This window comes from Pseudonaja textilis, chromosome 2 (genome assembly GCF_049901715.1).
Source record: "Pseudonaja textilis isolate UNSWEBS1 chromosome 2, rPseTex1.2, whole genome shotgun sequence".
Taxonomy (NCBI): Eukaryota; Metazoa; Chordata; class Lepidosauria; order Squamata; family Elapidae; genus Pseudonaja; species Pseudonaja textilis.
Window position 1 is genome coordinate 174,958,351 of NC_141991.1, and position 26,371 is coordinate 174,984,721.

The 26,371-nt window shown below is 38.5% G+C and overlaps 1 protein-coding gene across 6 annotated transcripts; it reads left to right on the plus strand.

Moving 5' to 3' along the window:
- The first annotated feature begins 685 nt into the window (after nt 1–685).
- INIP (INTS3 and NABP interacting protein) lies at nt 686–18,782 on the plus strand. Of its 6 annotated transcripts, none has more exons than XM_087926514.1 (6): nt 692–809; nt 9,227–9,312; nt 13,017–13,064; nt 13,321–13,423; nt 16,846–16,936; nt 18,338–18,782. In XM_087926514.1, exons 2-6 carry the CDS (start codon nt 9,288–9,290, stop codon nt 18,431–18,433), a joined length of 363 nt encoding a protein of 120 aa, XP_087782640.1. In that variant the 5' UTR covers nt 692–809; nt 9,227–9,287; the 3' UTR covers nt 18,434–18,782. The 6 variants fall into 6 exon arrangements, with proteins under 6 accessions (XP_087782643.1, XP_087782640.1, XP_087782639.1 ...); XM_087926513.1 differs by lacking the exon at nt 692–809 and adding an exon at nt 6,559–6,697; XM_087926515.1 differs by lacking the exon at nt 692–809 and adding an exon at nt 6,559–6,697 and having other exon boundaries at nt 16,861–16,936.
- Nucleotides 18,783–26,371: the final 7,589 nt, after the last annotated feature.

Below are 26,371 nucleotides of genomic sequence, written 5' to 3' on the forward strand. Positions count from 1 at the left end.
AAAAAAAATGGTGGGAGACAGTGGTGGGATTCAAAAAAATTTGCTACCGGTTCTGTGGGCGTGGCAGGGGAAGGATACTGTAAAATCTCCAGTCAGAGGTGGTATTTGCTAATTCTCCAAACTCCTCAAAATTTCTGCTACCGGTTCTCCAGAACTGGTCAGAACCTGCTGAGTACCACCTCTGATGGGAAAGCAACTGGTATAGTTATTTGCAATCTGAATCGTCAGAGGCAAACATAAATCAAGGCATTTAATACAATGTTCCATCCAAAAACCACATAATTCAGTGTGCTTATTTCACATCAAAATCTAATTCTTCATTGGAACATCAAAAGCTCTTACTGTATTTCCTCATTAAAACAGCCAAATAAGCTGACCTTTAAGGAAGTACTGTAGACACATACCAAAACATGGAAAATTCCTTCAGGTGAATTCCACTACCCCAAGAGGTTTCAAAACCGATCAATAAAACAATGAATTACTTACTAAAAAACCTCAAGTGTCTGAGGTCATTCAGCAAGTTGAACCCACATCACAAGAAAAATAATAGGGCAATCAGTAACTCCTAGAGATTACCTTTTCCCCACCATCACAGCTCCTGCAGAGTTTCCAAACTATTGGGAACACTCTTGGAAGTGATCCTAAATAAATATGTCTATTTGGATAAACAAGAATTCTACACTCTAGCAGAGCCCCAGTTAGATGACTCCAGCAAATGCTGAGGTGTAGAATTTAGTTTACTGGAAATTCAACATAAGTTTTTTTGCTTCAGAATATTATCCCAAACCATGGGTTCTTTTAAGTGGACAGTAAGTAATATATTTTAATTTTGCTTCTAGGTCAGATATATTTGATATATTGCATGTGAAATACCTTTAGCTTGGCTTATTTTAAATAAAGGATTATGCTGTATCTAAATGGATATAACCTAAAAACATGAGTCTCGGCTTAGTCATTTCTAGATGTTGGTCAAAATGTAAGCCACCTATCCTATTAGTTGGTGAGCCTAAAGGATGACTTATGTTGTTCCCAACATAATTGTTGGTGATCATTTTGTTTATGATTTTATCATTTTGAGTAGTTCACAGGCCTCTTCTTTGATAAACTATGGATCAGCTGCCCCATCTAAATTTAAAAAGGATTCTCCACTACTAATTTTAAGCAGTAATCTTGCTTTGGGGAATCTGGACAACTAAAATTTTCACGATTCTTTTTTTTTTTTAATAAAATTTTATTGAGTTTTAACAAAACAAATAAAACATCTTATTTGAGTACAGCATGGCTCCAGGTTATCACATTTCCCTACAGACACAATTTCATATGCATATTCATCTTATGTATTCAACTTCATATCTTATTACTCTTTTTCCAACTTCTCACTATTTCTCCCTTCTCTTAATTTTCTTTTATGGTTATTTTATTTTCTTATTCAATTGTATTTCTTTTACCTAAATTTCTATATCTTTTTATTCATTGTACTTACACTTTCTTCTGCCTTGTTTACAATTTCATATGTTCCAACATTCTTAAGAAGCAAAATCCCCCCTATAACTGCCAATCAAAGTGCAACACCTTTAAATCTTATTGTTACTGTCATATGAAATCTCATTAAACATTGAATTTGTGCATTCTAAGGTTATAATATTCAAATTTCTAATATCTGTTTTATATCATGTAGATCTCATCATTCAGACTCTGCTTGGTACTTCCCCTTGAAAATGTAAAAAGAAAAATTCTAAAAACATAGCAAAAACTATCTATCTATCTATCTATCTATCTATCTATCTATCTATCTATCTATCATCTATCATCTATCTATCTATCTATCTATATACACATTAGTAAACAAAATAGTTATTCAAAATCATTCTAGTACTGGTATGAACCTTATAAATCTTTCACGTTTCTTTTCAATATCTATCAAACTTTGAGAACAATTGAAATGTTTCCCTCCCTTCTTCATTATTACTTAACTGTTAATAAGCTTACCATTGGATAGTCATACAATTTTAGTTTTATAAATTATTTACTATTAATAAGCAAAATAATTCAAATTCTAATAACTGGTGTAAATTTCCTTATTAATCTTCCACATTTCTTTTCAATATTTTATCAATCTTTAGAAACAATTGCAATGTTTCCCTCTCTTCTTTATTATTGCATTAATTATAAATAAACATACCATTACATAACAATAGTTTTATCTCATAGATTATTTACTTATTTCATTTCTAACTCATTACTGTATTCTACTGTCACAACACTATATTTTGTACCTTTGCAAAATCCTCACTTTTAACTTAATTTAACCATTGTCTCTGTTTTTTACCTGAGCAAATACCTTTAATCCTAGTACGTTTCCCCTTTTTCTTTATTTCCTATTTTTGTCCCTCATAAGTTCTTTCCCTTTCTATCTTTCCCCCCTTTTTCTCATCCCCTTTTTTATACCCTTCTCTAATTTTTCCTTCTGTAGTTTTCTTTTCTGCTTCTCCTTGCTGTTATATTTCTTTATCAGACTATTCTTCTTTTTAGCTGTTCCCTTTGATCTCAGACTTTTAACTCCTTTCCCCCTTTTTAACCTTATTACCACACTTTGCATTATTTGATGATTGAAAATGGCTTCTTCTTTGTCCCGCCCTTCTTCTTGCTCTTGAAGCTTTTCCTTTTGCTTTTCATAGTTCAGGATCTTCATTTCAAAAAATTCAAACACGAAGCTAAAGGATCTTCCTCCCCTTTCTGCATCTTCTTTCTGTTTTTTAAGACTCATCTTCAATTCCTCCAGGAGTGATGGCATTTTAAACACTTTTGAACAACCAACCAATTGACTTTAAGTAAAAACAGGGAAAAGAAAGAAACAACCAATGCCAAAAACTTTTTTTTTAAATCACCAAATGATCCCAGACTGTTCCTTCTTGTTTCTATCCTTTACTTTTCCTTTTACTGTATCTTTTAATAAGATTTCAGTTATAATGTATCCTTTGGAGTCTTTTCAAAGTTTCACTGTTAATCCTCTTTATTTTTCCAGATGGCACTCCATTTTCCCATTATTCCAAGTCCCACCCTTTCGCCTCCACTCTTCTCCTTTTTAGGGCTTTAAAATGATCAAAGAAAAAATCTCTATCCTCCTTTTGACACTTAGATTTCAGCTTAAGGTTGCCTATTAGTGTCAAAATAGATTAATATAAATTTCTTTCCATACCATTTGTAATTGTCAATATAAAAGGTAAAAAAAGGGTTTTTAACCTCATTTTCTCTCTCCGCTGCTTAAAGATCTTCTTTCAGAAGTATCTCTCTAGGTACTTTTAGATTCAGGGTACCTTGCTCAGATGTTCTCTGTTGTTTAGCCTGGTCTGTCCTGCTTTCCTCTTTGTCTTCCTCCTGCACAATCTTATCCAGTCGGGGTCTTCTTTGAGGTGGCCATTTCTGACCACCACTGCAACTGCCTTCGGGGAAGGGAGTTTAGACCAGCCAAGGAGAAGAGATGTGGCTCCCCTCCACTGGGCTAGCAATCTCCCCCCTCCACCCTCTACGGGGTGGCTTCAGCCCCGAATCCAAAGGATCGGGGTGCTCCAGTGGTGAGCACAGATCAAAACCGCGCACGATCACGGATTTCGGTCTGTCGCTGAAGAGACCCAAACCAGAAGTCTAAAATTGTCATGATTCTTATTTATCACAAAAGCATCTGGTAAACTGACCTTGTGCTCAGAGAACTGAATAAATAGAATGCAGTTTTAATTTCCTAAAAATTTCCTAAAAAGATACTCCAAGATAATCCTATTTATACCATGATGTAACTGGTAGAAAATTCAGTGTGCCTTTAGAAGTTACTAAAACGGTACATTTAGCCAACAGATATTCTGATTAAGTAATATTTCCGGCAGAACTGCAAGCATACTTGCTAAATAGGCTGGCTTTTAATGATCCTCCATATTCTGCAAAACCAAGAGGGAAGAGCAAGGAGATTGTATCTAACATAGTCAAAGCAGGAAACCCAGATAAGCTCTCGCTAACCATCCTCTCTGTAATGAATTTTGAATATGTTCTGAAACCTCAAAAATCTCATTCAAATAAGTATAGTACTTGTTTAGGTACAATAACTATTAATTTTTAGAATTCCACACATCTCAACCTAAATATCTGCAAGAAAGAAGCAATGGTGAAATATGGTAAAAACCTACTTGAGTTTAAATACAGGATTAAGTATGAAAGACTGAGGTTTGTATTCTGTTGTCACAACTTGTGTTTTATCATTTTTGTATCATCATAATTTGTATTGAACATCTGTATCTGCTGACTTCTCTCTCCTCCTCCCCTCCAATATTTTGCTTTTCCAATGAAGTCTTTATAATTAGTGATTTGGTTTACTTTGGTTTAACAAAGCAATTTCTCATAAAAACATTCCTGCATCGAAGACAAACTCTCAGGTTGAGTCAACTTCAGGTTTGTTAAGTGATGTACAACCAAGGTTGGGGGAGGGAAACCCAATGTACTTTCTTTTCAATTGTTGCGGCCAACACCTGGCTCACTTACAGCAACCAAACCACTTTGAAGATATAACATAATTTTATTAGTATGCAAAGAATAAAACAGTGTACACTGGGCTCCCAGGGCCACATTGGCTCACATGGTAAGACACTGGGCCTGCGCACCGCTGAGGTCAGCAGCTCAATTCCTGTGAGTGTTTAGGGACCAGAAAGGAGCCTCCCCTGATTGCCTCCCAGCATTCAGGTGTCCCACAGGTAAAGATAACACCACCTGAAAAAATTCCTTTCATAGAGGCAGCCTCGGTGATCCCTGGCTAACACGTACCATATGCTAAAGAAAACTGAGCTCCCAGCAAAACATTGGCAACTTGATCAACCTTTTACCCACATTATGTTCCTAAAGCTGATCTGAAAGGAAAGGGGAAAAATGCTGAGTAGAATGGCTAAAATCCCCCTAATCGAATAGACTATGAAGGTTCTGCTTGATTGGTGCAGCCTATCTTAAGTACATTTTGCTAAGTTATTGAAGAAAGGGATCTACTTTTCAATTACCACTTTCAGAATTTGTGAGAGATATTCATGCAACTTTTGCAAGACTGTCTTGCCAATCATAAGAGGTATTGATACAGAAATTGTGACAGCCTTGAGAAACAAGCTGATCCCGACTTGGGCAGGAAGTATAAGGGCTTTTCTGGGACAAATAAATCACGTAATAATAAAACAAAAATGCCCAAAACTTTTGATAACTGTTTAAGGAAGTCCTTACCGTTCATTATTATTTTAAAGCCATTGTGATCCTCACCTGTGCTTTCAAGATAAGGTTGAGTATGTTGAGTTTGAGTGTGAAAATAGCAACACCAAAATAATAGATGGCAAGTCTGGAGAAATGGGAAATAGAACACAAACTGCCTAATTTGACTTGACTGTGAAAGTGCATGGGAGCCCTGCTTCCCCCACTTTAAAAAAAAAATAAAAATAAAAATAAAGGAGAGGGCAAAGGATTGGGAAGGGTTTAACCTTTCCTTATATTTTTCCAGTTTATTTTTATTTTCAAAAGCATTGTACATGTGTATTGTTTTCTGACCATGGGTCCTTCATTTTTCTGTCACTGAAAAATACCATTCCCTTAGAAGCAGTGTTCTTCAATGTGCCTGTTTTTCTTCTTGATTGTTTTCTTTGAAACTAAGAATTATTTTTAATGCATTAAGTGTCTGCTCAATTCCTTCCCTCTCAACTTAGTCACAATGGCTGTGGGACATCAATGGAACACCAAAGAAAGCTGAATTAAACTTTCTGTCCTTTGCACAGCTTTCAAAAATGCTATCGATGTGAAGGTCATTTTTGTTTTCTTTTTCAAGACAGAACAGCAACTTGTCATTGTCAGACATTTCAAGTTCCCAACCAGTTATTCTTAATAACGTTTGACGCGCCTCCATCACCAGGCAAGATACAGATAGTAGATATAACAGAAATCTAGGAAAGACCTTTCCCATGATTTTAAAATTTAACAATAAAGCCCATTCTTCAGATTAATCTAATTTGATCCCACAATTGTAAATGGGCGTAAATCCAAACACAGTGACTGGATTGGTAAAACAGTAGCAGGTTGCAACTATTATAATAGTAGCAATTATTCCTCGCCCAAAGTATACTGACTAGATTCAAATGTTCATGTAGCATATTAAGTCATAAGCAAAAATTCATATTTTAGCTTAGTTTAATGTAGTCCAATTTCTGCCTGGAGAGACACCATAAAAACAATGAATACCATTGAAACTTATTCAAGGTAATGAAAAGTTAGAATCGCTGACGCAGCACTATAAAGTTAAAACACTAAAATATATTGAAATATATTGAAATTTCTTAATAATAAAATATAGACCGATGATGCTCAACCTCAACAGCTTTTAAGAAGCGTGGACTTCAACTCCCAGAATTCCCTGCACAATTCAACTTCACAACGAAGCCCTCGGGCGTCACGCTCCCTATTTTTAAGTCGTCAGCCTTCTTGGAACCAATAGGAAGGGACGGCACGCGGCGCATTCGTGTGACGCCACAAGAAAGCGAAGAGCTCGCGCACTCATTGGGAAATCTGCTCCGGAGGGGAGATTCTAAACGGGGAGGCGGCAGGAGAGTCCATCTAGGCAGGTGGAGGGGGGGGGGCAGAATCTACCATGAAGTGAGAAGTGGACAATGGCCCAGCAGCATAAACGGTGAGGATGGGCTTTGCAGCCGTTATATATTTTGACTAAACTGACATTTTTATTGTTTTTCACTATTCTCCCCCCCCTCCATCTTTATTTAGGTATTTTTAAAAGCCCATCGGGCTAAAAGGAAAGGAAGATCCAGTCACTTCTGCTCCAGGGCATAGAAGATGGAGGGTTTGGGATGTTAAAAAAAAGGAGAAAGAAAGGCTGGCAAATGCAAAAAAAAAAGAAAAGAAAAAAGAGGAATAGTTTAATTTAGATCAATCGCTTTGAAAACCCTTGCAGATTAATGTTGCACCCTGGAAGTAATCTAGGATTCTGCCTCTGCAAATGATGGCAAGCGCCCTTTTTGATTAAAAAAAAATAACGAATTGTTTTTATTAGTGTCAAATAAATTAGAATAATAAAAATACTTTTTTAAAAACGTAATTTACCTGATAGAAAGAAATATGCAGGTTTCTTTCAGGTTCCCTTCCTTTCTCAGCATTGACTGAGGTGTACAGATAGTCCTTGACTTATGACCACAATTGAGCCCAACATTTTTGTTGCTAAGTGCAACTTTCATCGAATTTTGCCCCATTTTACGACCTTTCTTGCCACAGTTGTTAATGAATAGGTGCAATTGTTAGTAACACAGTTGTTAAGTGAATCTAGTTTCCACATTGATTTTGTTTGTCAGAAGGTCTCAAAAAAGGATCATATGATCCTGGGACACTGCAACCGTCATAAATACGAAACAATTGCCAAGTGTCTGGATTTTGATCATGTGACCATAGGGATGCTGCAGTGGTCATAAATGTGAAAAAACGTTCATAAGTCACTTTTTGCAGTGCCATTATAACTTGGAATTGGTCACTACATGAACTGTTGTAAGTCAAGGACTACCTGTATTCAAATAGGATTCCTAGATAGGTTTCTGAGTTATTAAATCCCTGAGTGACAGAATGAAAAAGAAAAAAAATCCTGATGGCTTTTTACTGACTTGTAAATACGCTGGGAATACCTTTGACTTGAAGATTTTATAACAAATTGCCATTTCTGGACTGTGCCTTTGTTTACTATTCTGTAGCATAATTTTTTATTTCTTTGAGAATAATGACAAAAAAAAAAAAAAAAACAGAAAGATAATTATGATAAAATAGTATACGTTGTCAAAGAAAAGCTTCTTTAAAAATGAAAAAATACAGCAAAGGAAAAAAAGTATATAATTTTAACACAAAATAATTGCATTTCTATATATACTCATCTAAAGCTATTATTATTCAAGATGTACATGTTTCTAATACATTGATATAAGTAGAATGTTTTTAACCTAATGTATTTTGCATAAGTGAGTCCCATGTTTCATTATATTTATCTATACAAAATCTATGTCTATAGGCAGTCTATCAAGTACAATCTAGTTTGGTAATGAACATCTGCGAGGAAACAGTCAAACTCAGAGAGCACCAAGGACCCCACAGTTCAACCCTGAGCTACAAATATTCTTATCCATTGAGTGAAAGGGGCCATACATTTATCTTTCCAATGCTGCAGTATCCGTGTGATCAATATCACATCACACTATAGATTTCTTTTATCACGGTGTTCTCTAGGCCAGAAGACCCCAATCCCTGGACCATGTGGCCCACTACCAGGCCACCGCCTGTTTGGAACCGGACCTCACAAGTAGTGGTTGAACGTGTGCATGCGCACGAAGTTACCTTTGGGTGAGCAGTGGCCACTTGCACATGCACGCAAAGCTCCCCTTGCATGAGTGGTGGCTACTTGCACTTGCAGATGAAGCTTCCTCCACATGCATGCTCACAGGGAACATAGTCCGTCCCCCCTCCCCCGCAACCAGACAACCAAGTCAGAAAGGTTGAGGCCCACTGGCCTAGGCTCTGGCTCTTCCTTGTGTCTCCCAAGGTTCTTCTCATAGCCCATTACTCTTAACAATCAATGAAAATATTTAAATTAAACTAAGACTGATGTGGCAAAACTACTGGAATTTTATTTGTTAAAATACAGATATAATAAATAGTGTGAATGCATTCCAAATAGAACACATGCTCAATCTGGAGGAGTGATATCTATTAAACCTGGATGTTACTTTATGCCTCCAAACGATTGTCCAAACTAATGGACAACATCTATTAAGAAATTCAGATTTTTTTTCATTACAGCTGAAGTTTCTAAACTCAGAAAACCTTATGTCTCTTCAAGCAATTCAAATATGAAACTATGCCCATGATTTATTTAAGACTAAATATGTGCTCAGTTTACTAATTCCATATTTGTATATGTCTTTCTGGATTGCACTTCATTAATCACTGACCTTATCTGAAAACAAACTTTGAGTTTATTTTAGCCATTTACTTTTGCCTTAATATAAAAGGAAATTACGGTGTATGTATGCTATAGAATAATGGTGTTTTTCAAAATATTCTTTGAAACTGAGAACATTCTGAGAAATAAAATTTCCACATTATGGCATATTAATTATAGAGTTGCATGGCTTTTATGATTAAATATTAATTTGTATCCATTTTATAGATCTTGGTGTAAATACAAATTGTAGCTGCTTTTCAGAAATTTTAAGGCAGAAACAAGGAAGATGACATCAAACCCTTCTGGACAAGGTAAAAGTTAATTTTGAGTAATCTTGTCTTATTTATCTCTGGCTATTGCAGACAGGTTCTTTGTGGATTAACATTTAAACAAACAAGCAAAATCTCAGTTTCATACCAAAAGTATACATGTAGCATTAATACACAGGTAGTCCTTGATTTATAGCAGTTCGCTTAATGGACAAATATGGCAAGAAAGGTCATAAAACTCACTTAACAAATTTCTCATTTAGCAACATAAATTTGGGGGTCAATTGCGGCCATAAGTTGATGACTACCTGTATCGTGACAGGAATGAAGAAGTAGTAGGAATGTCTTGGACTCCCTTTCTTTGAGATTCTTAGGATCACTCCTGCTTAAATTGCAGCAAAAATTGGTACATGATTTTAGTGATTTGATTTAGACTCCAGGCTGACTTTGAGCGGCTCACAGCATAAAAAAAAAATACAGTCGAAAATAGAAAAGTTTGAGAACAAGATGGTGACTGTTCAAAACTTCAAAATTCATACAGTCTTACTCAAAAAGGAGTTCCAACCCCCTTAGCTAGGATCTGGGAAAACATTCAGGTCTCTGAAGCCCTTCGGAACAGCACTCTAACCCAGGCATCGCAATAAGGAAGCCATACATACTCCTTTCGTGCCAACAATGTCACTTTTTAATTGAGGGTCCCAAACTGCATCAACTCATGTCAGTTCTTATTGGCTGGGCACTATTGGCAATGAATGGCCTGTCAAATAACAGCCCTATGCCATTGAGGCATGCCCAATACTGCACTCATGTCTGCATTCTTGCCCACTTGAAGCTTCTAAGTCAGGGGTGTCAAACTGGTGGCCCGCGGGCCGAATGCATCACACCCAGGCCACCTCCACCCCCTCAGCTCCGCGAAGGGAAAAGCACCATGAAACGTTATGTGACAGCAACGTGACGCCACAAGTTTGACACCTGTGTTCTAAGTGATCTTCAAAGGCAGCCTCACATATAGCATGATGCAATAGTCAATATATGAGGTAACAAGAGCATGTGTGACTGAAGGGCTAGTACACCCAGATGAAATTGTGCAAAAGCTTTCTGACTTTCTGAAATTGGAAAATAGCCTTAAAAATAGGGGTCCTAAGCTTCACCCTCTACCCAACTCCAGAAAAATAATAGTCTACATACTCGTATGACATCAACAGCCTGCAGCTTTAGATTGTCAAAATAATATAACCTTCATCACCACCCCTAAGTTATAAACTTTTACTTGCTTATCCTATTTATCAAATTATCCTATATAAAGACAGTGCTCCTTCTTGCTCTGGTAAGTTGAAAAGAAAATGTTATTTAATTTGGTAAGAAAATCCTACAGTCCTAGAACTACTTTCTTACAAATTTTCTGAACATATGAATTGACTTTTTTACCTTCCCTGTCATATATTGGGTGAAATTAATTTTCTTTAATATCCATTGAATATGTTATATGTTTTTATTGGAATGATTTATAGGCAGTTTTTGCTGCAACAAAATTATATAGCAGCACATTTTTTCTAAATGTTTTTTTTTTGTACAACGTCCTTTAAAATTGACTCATTAAATTATCTGACCTTATTACAGAGTTTTCAAATTAGTCTTCGCAAAGAGAGAGTTCTCTTGGGAAAAAGTTTTCAGACACAGTTTTATTTATCCTTTAAATCACTGTTCCAAAGCCTTAAACCAAAGGGCATCCATTAGTGTATAAGTATGGATTTCTCCAAAGACTCCCTATTCATAAATCACTCTGTATTGCATGCTTCTCTTTATGCTGCTGTCATTGTTAAAGGCAAGTAAAATACCATATTTTAATAATTCAAAAGAACTGTAATGACTAAAATGAATTTTCTTTAATTATTACTGAACGTTATGGGACAATATGTCCTTAGAAAGTGAAAGATAATTGGCTTGTTGATTGCAATCCTAAAAAGCGCAATTAAACCATTAGAAAAGAGGTATAGTCTCTCTCTAGGGTTGCATTGTTGAGAAACTCCGTGCTCAGGTGTTCACAGGAGACGGACGTAATGTTGCAGTGCAGATGCAATTCTGAAAACGACTTCTAAGCGCAACTAAACTCAAACTTCTTTTATGTTTCATTTTATTAAGAAGCTATTTAATGGTATAAGTAAGGAGAGGAGAAAAGGGGTATAGCTAGCCCTTGATTTACGACCACTCACTTAAGGACCGTTCAAAGTGACATTTGTCACGAGTATATTAAAAAGAAAAGTTCTCTCAGCCCTAGGAAAATAGAAATCCAAAGAGAGAGAAGCTGAAAACTACTACTCTTTAATTGGGTTAGATACTGGTAGTCCTCCACTTATGACTGCTCATTTAACAACCGTTGAAGGTTACCGCTAACAGTACTGAAAAAAGTGACTTATGATGTCAGGGTTCCAAGTAACAGACCCACAGCAAACCAAACTCCGAGGCAGATAGATTCCTCAAAGAATAATTTTGTTTGATATGTCATCGTGGCACAGTTCTAGTGAAAACTGACTCTGAAGGTTTCCACAGTTTTCACCTAATCAGAAGTTTCCCCCCCTCCTCAAACAATCTGTCACATGGTCCAATCAAGGCACTGTCTGGTTGCCTAGTGACATCACCCCCCCTTCCTCTGACCAGGTGTGAGAATGTCCTTGGTTCCCAAGGGAAAATATTTTATATTAGCTACAAAACTGCATCCTATCTCTAATCTCCCTTCCTTATCCCTCAACTCCAGTGTAGCAACCCTGAAGCTCCAAGATAGCTTCAGTCAGGTCAGCTTCAGGGTTAACAACTTTAGACAGACAAACATCACAGCGCCCCCAAAGTCATGTGATCAAAATTTGGGCACTTGGTAACCAACATATAATTACAGCTTCTGCAGCATCCTTGAGTAAACCACAATTTGGGACCTTCCCAGAGGGTTTCTGACAAGCAAAGCCAATGAGGAAAACTGGATTCACTTAATGACTGTGTGATTCCCTTAATGACCAAAGCAGAAAAGGTGTAAAATCAGGTACAACTCATTTAAATGTGTTGTTTAGTGATGGATGTTCTGCTCCCAATTGTAGTCGTAAGTCAGGGACTGCCTGTAATAAATACAGGTAGTCTTCGACTTACAATAGTTCATTTAGTGTCTGTTCAAAGTTACAACCAGGTTAAGAAATTCATAACTGCAGTGATTAATTTAACAACTGTGGCAAGAAAAGTCATAAAATGGAGCGAAACTCACTTAACAAATGTTTCACTTAGCAACATAAATTCTGGGCTCAATTGTGGTCATAAGTCGAGGACTACCTGTGAGTGTCGGGGATGTTTGCTTTCAAGAAGAATATCTCTTGTGGTTTGCCGGCAGCTGGTGCAGATGGCAGCGGAATCGGACAGTGGGGAAGAACGGGGACCAGTCAGGGAGTCTGGAGAGGACTCGGGTCCTGCGTCCAATGCAGAGATGGGGCCAGGACCATCTGGGAGTGAGGTGCTGACTCCGGAGTCTGGCAGCAGCGACGCAGAGGCCTAGGGGAGCCCGTTCCCAGTGAGCGTGTGCACAGAGCTGCTAGAAGGCGAGAGCAGCTGAAACAAAAGGGGCGACTCAGGAGTCAGGCTGGGAGGTGATTGCCCCTCCCATAAGGTATAAAGGACAGGCCAAGATGATGAAACCTTTGCAGGAAGCAAAGTAGTTCAGTCAGTTCAGAGTAATGCTTGAAGCTCTTTGTACTTTTTTTTTCTAGTTCATTTGATACTTCTGTTATTGGCAGCACTTCACACAGGAAAGAAAGGTGGGTTCCTGTCTCTCGGGACTGTTTGAGATTAGTTCCGGCTGGGAATGAAAACAATTCCCAGCGTTGCAATAAAATAAGTCTTGTTTGTAAAACAAGTGTGTGCATAATTATGGTTTAGGAAGCCCTGATTAGAACAATAACTTCCTTTTTCTGAAAGATCATTTTGGAAAGGTGAAGTTATGGAGAGGTTAAAAGAAAGAATACACCATTCTAACATTTACATTCCTCTTATTTTATTTTATTTTTTTGCCAGGCTTTCAGAATAAAAACAGGGTTGCAATCTTGGCTGAGCTAGACAAGGAGAAGAGAAAACTTCTGATGCAAAACCAGTCTTCTACGAATCACCCTGGAGCCAAGTAAGCTATGCTCAAAAGCTTGTCCCTGGACCGCATGCTCATAGGTTCTCCTCATAGCAGTAAATAGGGACAAATAATGACTCTCCCCTCCCCCCACCTCCCCTGTAATAATTGGGAGCAGACTGCTTCTAGCAAGTGCCTTAATGTATTCAGGGCTTGTATAGGTAGTCCTCGACTTACAACAGTTCACTTAGTGACTGTTCAAAGTTAACGGTACTGTAAAAAGTGCCTTATGACCAGTGGTGGGATTCAAATAATTTAACAACCGATTCTCTACCCTAATGATTTCTTCCAACAACCAGTTCGTCAAACTGCCCAGAAAGTAAACAACCGGTTCTCTCAAACTGGTGCGAACTGGCTGAATCCCACCACTGTTTATGACCATTGCAGCATCCCCATGGTCACATAATTTACATCCGGATGCTTGACAACTGACTTGCATTAATGACGGTTGCAGAGTCTCGGGGGTCACGCGATCCCCTTTTCTGACAAGCCAAGTCAGTCAGGAAACCAGATTCACTTATCAGTCGGGTTACTAATTTAACAACTGCAGTAATTCATTTAACAAATAGATACAGATTAAACAGAGTTGTAGGTCATCATCCAATCCCCCGCCCAAGCGGGAGACCTTACACCAGTGGTAGTCAGCCTGGTCCCTACCGCCCACTAGTGCGCGTTTGAGCTTTCATGGTGGGCAATAGGGGTTTTGTCCCCTACTTTATAAATCACAATTACTGTGGAACCAGTGGGTGGTTAGAGAAAATTTTACTACTAACAGAGATACAAAAGTGGGCGGTAGGTATAAAAAGGTTGACTACCCCTGATTTACACCATTTCTGACAAATAGCAGTCCACTCTCTTGTTCTCAACTGATGGCGCTCCCACGACTTCCGAGGGCAAGCTGTTCCATTGGTTGATTGTTCTCACTGTCAGAAAGTTTCTCCTTATTTCTAGTTTAAATCTCTCCTTGTTCAGTTTCCATCCATTATTCCTTGTCTGGCCTTTAGGTGCTTTAGAAAATAGCTTGAATCCTCCCTCTCTGTGGCAGCCCCTCAAATATTGGAAGACTGCTGTCATGTCTCCCCTGGTCCTTCTCTCCACTAGACTAGCCAAGCCCAGTTCCTGTAACTGTTCAGTCCCTAATCATCCTGGTTGCTCTTCTCTGCACTTTTTCTAGAGTCCTTTCCAACAGAGGAAGAAACTATTTGAAACATTTTGAAATTTCAGTTTTTATATTTGAGTGCATTCACAGACACACACACATATACATGTATATGCACATACAGATATATACACAATTTACACAGTTTCACCTCACGGAAGTGATCAGAGATAACCTATGCATTAAACCTCTGTCCCAGATAGTGATTAAGGTACTTCTGGATATATTTTGTGGCAGAAAATTTGCATATAAAATACTTATATCTTTTCAATCCAAAATTGCAAAGTATGTCAAGTATTTTATATGCAAATTTCCCCCAGATTGAAAAGTAAGCAGGATCTACTTGGAAGTAGCTAGGGAACATGAGTTACTAGGCGCCTTGAAGTATGCTAATGAGGTTCAGGTATTGTAGTAGCAGAATTTTGAAAGCCTGTCATTTCTCTCAGCTTTAACTTACACAAGTAGGCCTCAGCCTACAACCACAATTGGGATCAGAATTTCCCTTGCTGAGCAAGATAGTTTTTACGTTAGTCACACCCAATTTTCCCGCCTTTTTTTGCCATGGTTGTTAAGTGAATCACACTGGTTGTTAAGTGAACCACATAGTCGTTTAGTGAATCTGGCTTCCCTTTTTGACCTTGCTTGTCAGAAGTCAGCTAAGAAAGTCGCAAACGGCGATCCCATAACCGCAGGACGCTCGTAAATCAGCTTTCATGAATATGGGCTGGTTGCCAAAGCACTCAAATTTTGATCATGTGACTTTAGGGATGCTGCAACCATCATAAGTGTGAGATTCTGTTGTAAATTTTTCAGTGCTGTGTAACTTCAAACAGTCAATAAATGAATAGTTGTAAATAGAGGATTACCTGTGCCTAACCCAATCGAGGAGTTGTTTTCAGTTTCTCTCTTTTGTTTTCTGCATTGATAGGATTGAGATATCCTTTTTGTTTAATGGCTCTACATTTTCCTGACATTATACACAAGACAACATGAGTAAAAACTGAGGGCTTGGAGCACCAGTTTATTGAACTTTTATGAAAGAACTCAATATTGTTAATCTAGAAACTGTCAGAGCTATGTATTTTAGCTACATGGTACCTGTTTTTGTCTAATGCTTTTCATCAGGACAAAGTCCAGGTATGCAACTATGTTCTTACAAAGCAGCGGGGGAAATTGAAGATATTGTAAAACAGGGTTTTTTTAAAAAAAAAATGATCCTTTTTCTTGTGTAATGCGTTTCACATCTTGATGAAGCCTACTGAATTGGATTTCTGAACTTTGAGTTTTGCCCCAAATACATTCTGTTTCTCAGAGGATTAACTACAAAAATAGCTCATAATTGAAAGATTTAAAAAAAAAAAATCGGTGTGAGCTTATCCAGTTTTCAGAATAAGTGGAGCGGGGTTGTTAGCCTACAATATCATTTTTCTGTTAATTGTCCTTAGTGAATACAAGTACTTGGATTGTATTTTCCTTGTCTCAGGCTCCCATAGAGATCATATAAGTAGTCTTTCTCTGGACCTTTTCCTATAAAAAAAATGATAGTCTTTGATAAAAATGGTATAATCTTTCTTTGCTTCCTCTCCGGGATGTTGAATTTTATCATGATTATATTAAGTGGCTCAGAGGGGAGCTTGTTAAATAGCTTGTTTTTCTTTTCAGCATGTCTAAACTAAAATTTAATAGGATTGTGTTACTACAGTCACATGTTTCTGCTCTGTAACATATCAACAAGCTATGTTACAAAGAGGCCTTGCTGGGACCCTGTCTCAAGGGGGAAATCTTTTCCTGCAGACAGGGTTCTGCAGCCACTGTACCAAACATACGAACTTCCCATCATGAAGTCTATGGGCCTGCTATTGTTTTATTCAGGTACTTGGACAAGGCACTGGGTGGCACTGTGAGAAAGGAAAAACATGGCAGCATAGGGGAGAGGAGAGGGTAGGATCTGTTCTCCCACACGTCTCTCCAGCTGACTTGTTTTGGAGTTTTATAGCTGGGCATGGCTCTTCTTTATCCTTGAGCTTGAATACCATTAGTGGAGCACATCTGTCCAGAGCAGAACTGATCATCCCATTTGACTTTGGGGTTCTGAGCACATTAGATTTCTCCTCAGATCTTCTCTCTTAAAAAAAAAAAAACACCATGAAAGTTTTGACTCTGGCATACCTACCACAAACCTTTGCATTGATCCTGTGCTCTTTCTCAACTCCACCGCCTTGGTGTGATGTGGGTCTTTTCCTCTTTCTGTTATTTACAGCATCTCTTTGGCTAGGTCCTCCCTTAACAAGGATTTTCGGGATCACGCCGAGCAGCAGCACATAGCAGCTCAGCAGAAAGCTGCTTTACAGGTATGTTCTCCTTGTCAGTGCTGAGCAGCTTCATAGAGGTGGATGGTTTTGGTGGTGAAGGACAGAGAGAATTTAGGGAAAACGTATCCCTACATTTCTCTTTAATGATAGTCTTCTTCCATTAGGAATTACTTGAGGCTGCCTAACAAGACCTGTAACCAATTTGGGATGTTAACCCCAGTCTTCTGAGGTTCATATTCACTTTTCACTCAACCAACCTTCAGGTGTTTACTGCAATTCCTGTTTCAGTTTTTCTGAAATGATTGTGTGGTCATCTTTTTAAAAAGAGTAAACTAGCATTTAGTTTAAGTGTGGTGTCTGTACTTGGGTACAATGTCTTTTGCAATGCTCCAACCATGGGAACAATGCTCAGCTCAGGTGTGTGACTTATTTTGTGCACGTCCAGAAGAGACAAAAAGGCCAAAACCATTGTGGTAGAATCCACATGAGTTTAAGAATTAAAATCACGTTCTGTTTTTCCTGTACCTTGGAAAGTAGGGTCTACATTCAATGTTGCATGATACATTTCTGGTTGGGAATCAAAAATTTCCCTTCTCCTGTGCTATGTGTACCACAGAACTGCTGCGGAAAGTTAATCTTCCACAGCAGATTTCAGAGAGGAAGATAAGGGAAAATACATAAAGGAGAGAATCAGATTTTCCAAAAGTGTGTGTTTCTTCGATTCGATAATTCACAATTGAATTATTTTTAGGAATAAAAATTCATGTTCCTCACAAAAAGCTTAAAAGCAGGCATGTCCAACCCACAACTGACGAGCCACATTGTGGCCCGGGACAGGTGGTAATGTGGCCCCACAAGATAATAAGGTATAAGAGAAAGTTTGTTGTTTATATACATTAACTATATTATATATTTTATATGAAGACAATGCCTCTTCATTCAGCGCGGCCCAGGTAAACCAAAAGTTGGACAATCATGGCTTAGAAACTGCTTAAAGACAAACTGCTTAAATTAACTGAATGCTCTGATATGATCTTGGTGCAGAAATGGGAGCTGGGATTACGTCTGCTCATTCTGTGTCACATTATTTTTCATTTTAGATATGCACATGTGTATCTGCTGGAGGTCAGTTGGAATTCAAGCCATATTGGGAGCCTGACTCAGCCCAAATGCCCCTAAAGAATTCCATTAGCAAGTAGACAAATGGCCTTTGAGGAAAATCCCCTGTTAGATTTAAATGACCAATTCTGACTTTTACTAGGCCTTGGCTGACTTTTATATCAAAGTGATGAAATTGTGTGTGAAAGCTTTTGGCCACTGAAATTTATAGCTGAATCATTTTGAAACTGTTTAGTGGGTTTCTTTAGCGGGATGGGATTTCCTTTTATTTGCCTTTATATGTGTATAATTTTCAAACGGGTGTATCTATTCCTTTTCCAGCACGCTCATGCACATTCTTCAGGATACTTTATAACACAAGACTCAGCCTTTGGGAATCTTATTCTTCCTGTATTACCACGGCTAGATGTAGAGTAAGAGAAAATTCATGAAACAGAAAACATCTGCATTCATCTAAGCTGCTTTTTCGACTTTCAGGCAATTGTTTGTGAGGAGAAGAAGAACTGAAAACTGTTCAAAATGGCTTTGATTTTGAATTCCTGATATTTTGTTTTTGGGAGACAATATAAAATGTATTCTGGAAATTCCCTGATTTTATTCTCCTATTACATATGTATCGGCATTTATAAAGAACTTGTTTCCATTTTCGAGCACACATGAATAAGACTTTAAATCAGAAAATTGAGGGGGGACGTACAATGTCTCCATAACAGGAAGATCTATAACGATCTCTTACTACCCATTTATTAAATCGATTATGCATAAATCTTACTGGTGTGTTTTAATTCCTAATACTGTAAAAAGTAGAATGTTGGAGTTTACAAATTTAATGAGAAATAACCACATACATGGGATAAATCTATCAAATAAATTTAATGTTTAAGATAACTGGTTAGTTGAACTTTTTTCAAAGGCTTCCATCGTAAGATCGAATCACCTGGAAATGTAAGAAATCACAACAGAAAGATAGGTGCAAAAAGAATATACGTTTGCCCAAACCAAGATGACTTCATTTCATGAGGTTATAATAGTGTAATCACCAGGGACTTTCCAAATGATTTAAGTTTGCAAGTACATCTTTCAAGACAATATTCATCTAAATTAATTGTATATAACTGGCAGTTGGCAGAGTGTCATTTGTGTGAGTTTCGTAGCCAGAATTTGGCATTTGCCTCCTTTCTTTTTCTTCCATGGAGGAAAAACTTCATGCACAAACAAGATTAATACTTCCAAATAGACAGATGGTCTTAGCAGTTGGAGAAAAATGTTACCTGCTGAATTCCCGCTTATTGTGTAGCTCTTAAAGAAAGAAAAAATGCCACTAAAGCATATATACAGGAGACAAATGTCATCATTCTGGTGTAGTTGTCTCACATCTGTTTTATCATGAACGTTTGTTTGATTATACACCAAGTTAGGACTACATTTATTTTATCCAGCTTCTTGGCTTTCCAGTATCTCCTTTTCTAGATGTGCTGCCAGCAATGGCCAACAGATCAGAAGTACATTCATGGGAGACAAGGGACAGATGGGCTATTATGGAAGCACCTTCTGTTTCCTCAGCTATAAGCGGAAACATCTATTACCAAAAGTGTTGATTAACAGGCACGCTCAAGTGAATGTGCGGCCGTTCTTAGGCTAGCAACATAAATTTGTACACCAAGGATTCTTAAATGTTTTGCCGTCACCTCTCCCTTTAGTGCAATCTTAATATACCTCCAAATCAACAAGGAAAACAATCCAATTAAATGTTGGGAAAGGTAGATTTATTGTAACAATGCAATTGAAAAGTACCTGCCTTGGACTCTGCATCTCCACAAGAAAATGCAATTTACAGTTTGGGAAACCCCGATGTATCAGGTGGGTAGTTAATGATATCTCCAAAGCCTCACTTGTTTCACAGAATAAGCCAACCAGACTATGAATTTGATAGAATTTCATCATTCTTTGGCATGGGGGAATTTGGTGAAAGTCACTTCCTAAAAAATCCCAATGCAATTTGTTGAGAGCATTTATACTTTCTGTTCTTGAGTTTTCTAATACCAAATATTCCAGTAGTCTTCAGTAAAGAAAGTCTCAGTTATAAGTTTTGAAGTTTTCTTCCCCAAATTATTACATGGTTCTTGATGCTTCTTGTTACTGCAGATGCTTGGAGAAAACTGCCTAGAGAGTGCCTAGATGTAGCCATCTAAAATCACTCTTGACTGAGGCAGCATACAAGTCAATGAATGAATGACTACACAGTATTACACAGTGGCTATAAAAGGCCAAACACCCCTTTCAAAATGACAAGTTTTAATAACAATCATAATATATGTAAAAGTGATCTAGTCAATGTTTATTGCAAACCAGTGCATAAAGTGGATATAGAAAGTCTACACACCCTTGTTAAAATGCCAGGTTTTTGAGATGTAAAAAAATCAGACCAAGATAAATCACTTCAGATTTTTTTCTACCTTTGCTATAGCATATAAAAACTACAATTCAATGGTAAAACAAACTGAAATATTTTAGGAGGGGAAATTGCAGTAAAAATGTATATCTGGGCAGAGAATTTTAAGTAGGAAATTGATGGGAACATCCACACCTGAATGGATGTTCCTTGAAATGCAAGGAACTAGAGGGCCGAATCCATACTGGGAAAAGCACTGATGTGTTAAGGAAAAAAAAATAACCCTCTGAGCGAAGGGAAGTTCTTGGCTAGCTTGGCAACCCTTCCAGAATGTGACTTACACAGAAATGGCAAGAGAAATAATTCCTAAAGATTCACCACCTTTATCTGAGGGAGATGGATGGTTAAGAAATATGAAATATAATTAAATAAATACAGGTAATCCTTGACTTACGCCGAACATTTTTGTTGCTAAACGAGACAGTTAAGTCCCATTTTACAATGTTCCTTGCCACAGTTGTTAATGAATCACTGCAATTGTTAGTAACATAGTTGCTAAGTGAATCTGGCTTCGTCATTGACTTTGCTTATCAGAAGGTCACAAAAGATGATCACATGACCCCCAGGACTCTGCAACCGTCATAAATATGAGTCAGTTGCCTATCTTCTGGATTTTGATCACGTGACCATGGGGAGGCTGCAACAGTCGTCAGTACGAAAAACGGTCATAAGTCACTTTTTGCAGTGCTGTTGTAACTTTGAATGGTCACTAAACAAACTTTTGTAAGTTGAGGACTTTCTGTAAACAAATTTAAATGCTTTTCGTTTCATCAAAACGCCTTTTCAATGAAGAAAAGTTCCTTCATCTAAGATTGACTGATCCCAGAGATCCATTTTGGCGACTGTAACCTGTTTATTGAATATTTTCTTCAACTATTTCTTTCATTTCTCCAGACATTTTGCTCCTAAGTCTGTGAGCTGTTTTTAAATGATAAATGTTAAACCTTTACTTGGCTTTTAATTTGCTCTGCTCTTCTTTTCCATTTTCTATTAATCTTTTAATCACGCGCCTTCTCATAGTTGTATTGCAAGTTAGAGGAAAGGCTTTTTAAGCATGCATCCCCACTTTTCTGGTTTGGTTTTGTCTTTTTGGGGGGTGGGGTGTCCTTTCATTTGCTGGGTGCCCAAGTGCAAGTGGAAGGAGGCACCCCAAAAAACTGCTTCCAGATCATACTACCTACCATATGTGGTGGACATGTGCAGAAGCTAAAAGATATTGGACTAAAATACACACATGGTTGGAAAAGATGATAAAATAACATATCGATTTATAGCCTAAGATATTTTTATTGGGGACTTTGCCTGAAAATTATGGCAAAGGAATAACCTATTTGATTATTCATGTATTAACAGCAGCTAGAATTGTATTTGATTAAAATTGGAAAAATGAGAAAATTCTGATGGAGGAGGAGGTGATTAAGAAAATAATGGAATGCACAGAAATGAGTAGGTTAACAACAGCAATTAGAGAGCAAGAAGAAAATGAGGATTTGGGATTTATTTTATGGATGGTTAGAAAGTAGCGTAAGAAATTAAAGGATATTGTAATAATGATATACTGTAACAGATCATTCTGAATAAGTTAAAACATGAATATAAACTAGTAAGAGTTGGGATTTGCTTTCAAGGATAGCTGGAAACTGAAATAACCTAATGACATTGTAATAATGATATAATATGATATACACTGCTCAAAAGTTGAATGTGCTGACAACAAAATCACACAAAAATTATCAATGGAAATCAAATTTAGCAATCCATGGAGGTCTGGCTTTGGAGTTACACTCAAAATTAAAGTGGAAAAAACTACAGGCTGATCCAACTTTGATGTAATGTCCTTAAAACAAGTCCAAATGAGGCTCAGTAGTGTGTGTGGCCTCCACGTGCCTGTATGACCTCCCTACAATGCCTGGGCATGCTCCTGATGAGGTGACAGATGGTCTCCTGAGGGATCTCCTCCCACACCTGGACTAAAGCATCCTCCAACTCCTGGACAGTCTCTGGTGCAACGTGGCATTGGTGGATGGAGCGAGACATGATGTCCCAGATGTGCTCAGTTGGATTCAGGTCTGGGGAACTGGCGGGCCAGTCCATAGCATCAATGCCTTTGTCTTGCAGGAACTGCTGACACACTCCAGCCACATGAGGTCTAGCATTGTCGTGCATTAGGAGGAACCCAGGGCCAACCGCACCAGCATATGGTCTCACAAGGGGTCTGAGGATTTCATCTCGGTACCTAATGGCAGTCAGGCTACCTCTGGCCAGCACATGGAGGGCTGTGCAGCCCCCTAAAGAAATCCCACCCCACACCATTACTGACCCACTGCCAAACTGGTCATGCTGGAGGATGTTGCAGGCAGCAGAACGTTCTCCACGGCATCTCCAGACCCTGTCATGTCTGTCACATGTGCTCAATGTGAACCTGCTTTCATCTGTGAAGAGCACAGGGCACCTATGGCGAATTTGCCAATCTTGGTGTTATCTGGCAAATGCCAAACGTCCTGCACAGTGTTGGGCTGTAAGCACAATCCCTACCTGTGGATGTCGGGCTCTCATACCACCCTCATGGAGTCTGTTTCTGACTGTTTGAGCAGCCACATGCACATTTGTGGCCCGCTGGAGGTCATTTTGCAGGGCTCTGGGAGTGCTCCTCCTGTCCCTCCTTGCACAAAAGCCGAGGTAGCGGTCCTGATGTTGGGTTGTTGCCCTCCTACGGCCTCCTCCACATCTCCTCATGTACTGGCCTGTCTCCTGGTAGCGCCTCCATGCTCTGGACACTACGCTGACAGACACAGCAAACCTTCTTGCCACAGCTCACATTGATGTGCCATCCTGGATGAGCTGCACTACCTGAGCCACTTGTGTGGGTTGTAGACTCCGTCTCATGCTACCACTAGAGTGAAAGCACCGCCAGCATTCAAAAGTGACCAAACCATCAGCCAGGAAGCATAGGAACTGAGAAGTGGTCTGTGGTCACCACCTGCAGAACCACTCCTTTATTGGGGATGTCTTGCTAACTGCCTAAGCTTTCCACCTGTTGTCTATGTTGTAAAAATAAACTTTTTTAAAAAAAAACCTGCTTCTTGCTTTGAAGTCACAGATCCTCAAGAATTTGGAACTTCTATTGTAGACACCTTCTCATAAATTTCAACAATTTGATAAGATTTGATAAAATCTGAATTTCTTTAATTCCCTTTCCATCTCCTTCCCCTCCCTCATTTTTCCCTTATCTTTCAATTTTTTACTTTGCTTTCTGTGCTTGTGAAATAATCAAATAATCAATCCCCAGCAGTAATTTTGATCAATAACAACAAGAGTCTTTCTACCACATAGAGTAGTAGATTGAAAATACATATTTCCTTGGGGAAATCTTACTGGATGCTCAGCAGAAAAAAACATTCAATGACATATAATAAAATGAATAGCTTCATTATACGCTGAAAATAGATGGGTGAGATGCACAATCCTTGAAAAAAAAACCCCACATTTTCTAGTTTAATGTGCTACAGATGCTATTGGGCCCTACGAAACTGGACGAATTATCAGATTTTTTAAAAAGTAAATTTAAATTTATTTAAAGAATGGATAAATCAAAGGGAAGTTAATACAATGTTTAGGCAAGTGCTAGCTGGCCTCAATATTTCTATATAGTTCAGCTTCTAGTTTTATAAAATCTGTCTTAAAGATAATATGTTTCGGGTTGTTTTTCAAGGTAGGTTTTATCCTGGATAATTAATAAAGCTAAATTTATTAGTGGTTTTTTTTTTTTGCCATTTTACAGGTTGTTACTAAAGTTTCTCTCAGGTCACCTAGGCTTTTCATGATGTCAACCTGGAATGCATCTGAAAGAGCACTGAAAGAATTAATCGAAGTTCTTTCTCAAGATCCAACGGTGTATTGCGGTGAATTGTGCAAGTGGTTTGCTGCAGGGATGGGATTCAAATTTTTTAACTGGTTCTGTGGCTGCGTCTTAGTTGGTGGGCGTGGCTTGGTGGTCATGTGACTGGGTGGTCATGGCTTGGTGGTCATGTTACTGGCTGGGCGTGGCCAACTCAACATCACTCACATTGAGGCACGCATCTCCTCACCTGGCCTCTCATAACTGTGGGGATGCTGCAATAGTCATAAGTGTGAAAAATGGTTATAAGTCACTTTTTTCAATGGTCACTCCACACAAGCAAAGTACCAGCAAAGGAGGGGGAAAAAAACTCCAGAGAAGTTCCAGAGACAGGAAGTGTAGTCCTGCCAAGAATGTAATAAGGGTTAACGGAGAGGCAGTTTCCTTAAGCAACACCAGAATGTTTCCTTCCTGCCTCCTTACAGGATTAGGCCAGTAATTTCTTCTAACAAACGGTTCTCTGAACTGCTTAGAATGTTAACAACCAGTTCTAGCGAATAGGTGTGAACTGGTAGAATCCCACCCCTGGTTTGCTGTGATTTTTCCCTCACAGAGTCTCTGTGCATAAGGTGCCCTTGAAGCTGTCTGAGAGGAGAATATTAGCTTTGTATATTAACTGCCAGCAACCTCTTGGCCCACTGAGAGAGAAGCAAGCCATCTTTCGAGAAAGGTGTTCAAGAAGAGTTTCATTATTTAAAGAGCAGGCTGGGGACAATATAGGCTACCCAAATGTTAGCAGGATTCGACCACAACTGCCTCTAGGCAGGGGACACTCTGACCTTTTATAAATCCATGAAATATCTTTGACAGCATAATAGCTGGCTTAAGGACTAGGTGATGGCTAATTTTTAGATCTCTATCTACCCCCGTTTCCTCTATTTTATAAGATTGGCAGACTTCTCTTACTGCTTAAAAAAGGCATTTGTGTTTTACAAAGTTTCTGCCCACCTGTCATGCCCTTGTTAGAGTCAGACTCTGAGGGAGAGGAGGAACAGCCGACAGGGAGTGGAAGTGTGGCTCTGGAGGTTGTGGAGGAGGCTGGGGAAGGGCAGAGGCTGGCTGGGCACTCAGAGGAAGAACCAGGCCCATCCCCTCTTCATCCTAGGACACGCAGGGCGGAACGGAGAAGGCAACAACTTGGCTTACGAGAGAGAAAGTAGCCATGATCCCCCTCATTGGTTGCAGCTGGGGAGAATAGTATATAAGAGAGATGGTTAAAACACAGCGTTGCCAGAAGCAAAGTGTATGATATTTTGGGCTGAAGTTATCTTTGTCATCCTTCCAACAGACTGTGCCTTGTTGTCTCCTTGAAGTTGGTGATTACTTATCCTGGTCCGTTGTGGAGATTCCTTCATTGTAGTTTGTTTTAGTTTTTTATTTTACCTCTATCTGCTCATTAAGTTCGGACTGTATTGCTTTCTTTTGAAGACTGTTTCTGGATATGTTTTATCTCCAACTGAGAATTATTGAACAGTGGGGCCAAGTTGGAGGCATTAAAGGACATTTATTTACGTTTTAGACTTTGTTACATTTGTGTTACACTTCGGGTCATCACACCACCTCACATTTCTCTGTGGGATTGCTTAACCTCTATTTTCTTCCCTATCTCTTTTCCCTTTCTTAGGTTGAATTCAGGAGTGAGGCCTACCTTTTCTTTGTCAGCCATGTTTGTGTTTTTGGAAGCATTCAAAAGAAAGTAGCTGCATAGGCTGAATCATTCAGCATCCAATTCAAAACTGGTGAAAAAGGAGGAGGAAAAATGCAACTTTCAGAGGGAACAAGATTATGAATCTCTTAATCCTTTCATTTAATAGAGTTGGAAGAGACCTTAGAGGTCTTCCAGTCCAACCCCTTGGTGAAGCAGGAAATCCTATACAATTTCAGACTAATAATTGGCCAATCTCTTTGGTCCAGTGGCATAATTTCTTCTAGTAATCCAAGTGTTGTTGGATTATTCATTGTTGCAATGATATACATGGATGAATCATTGCTGTATGACAGGAAA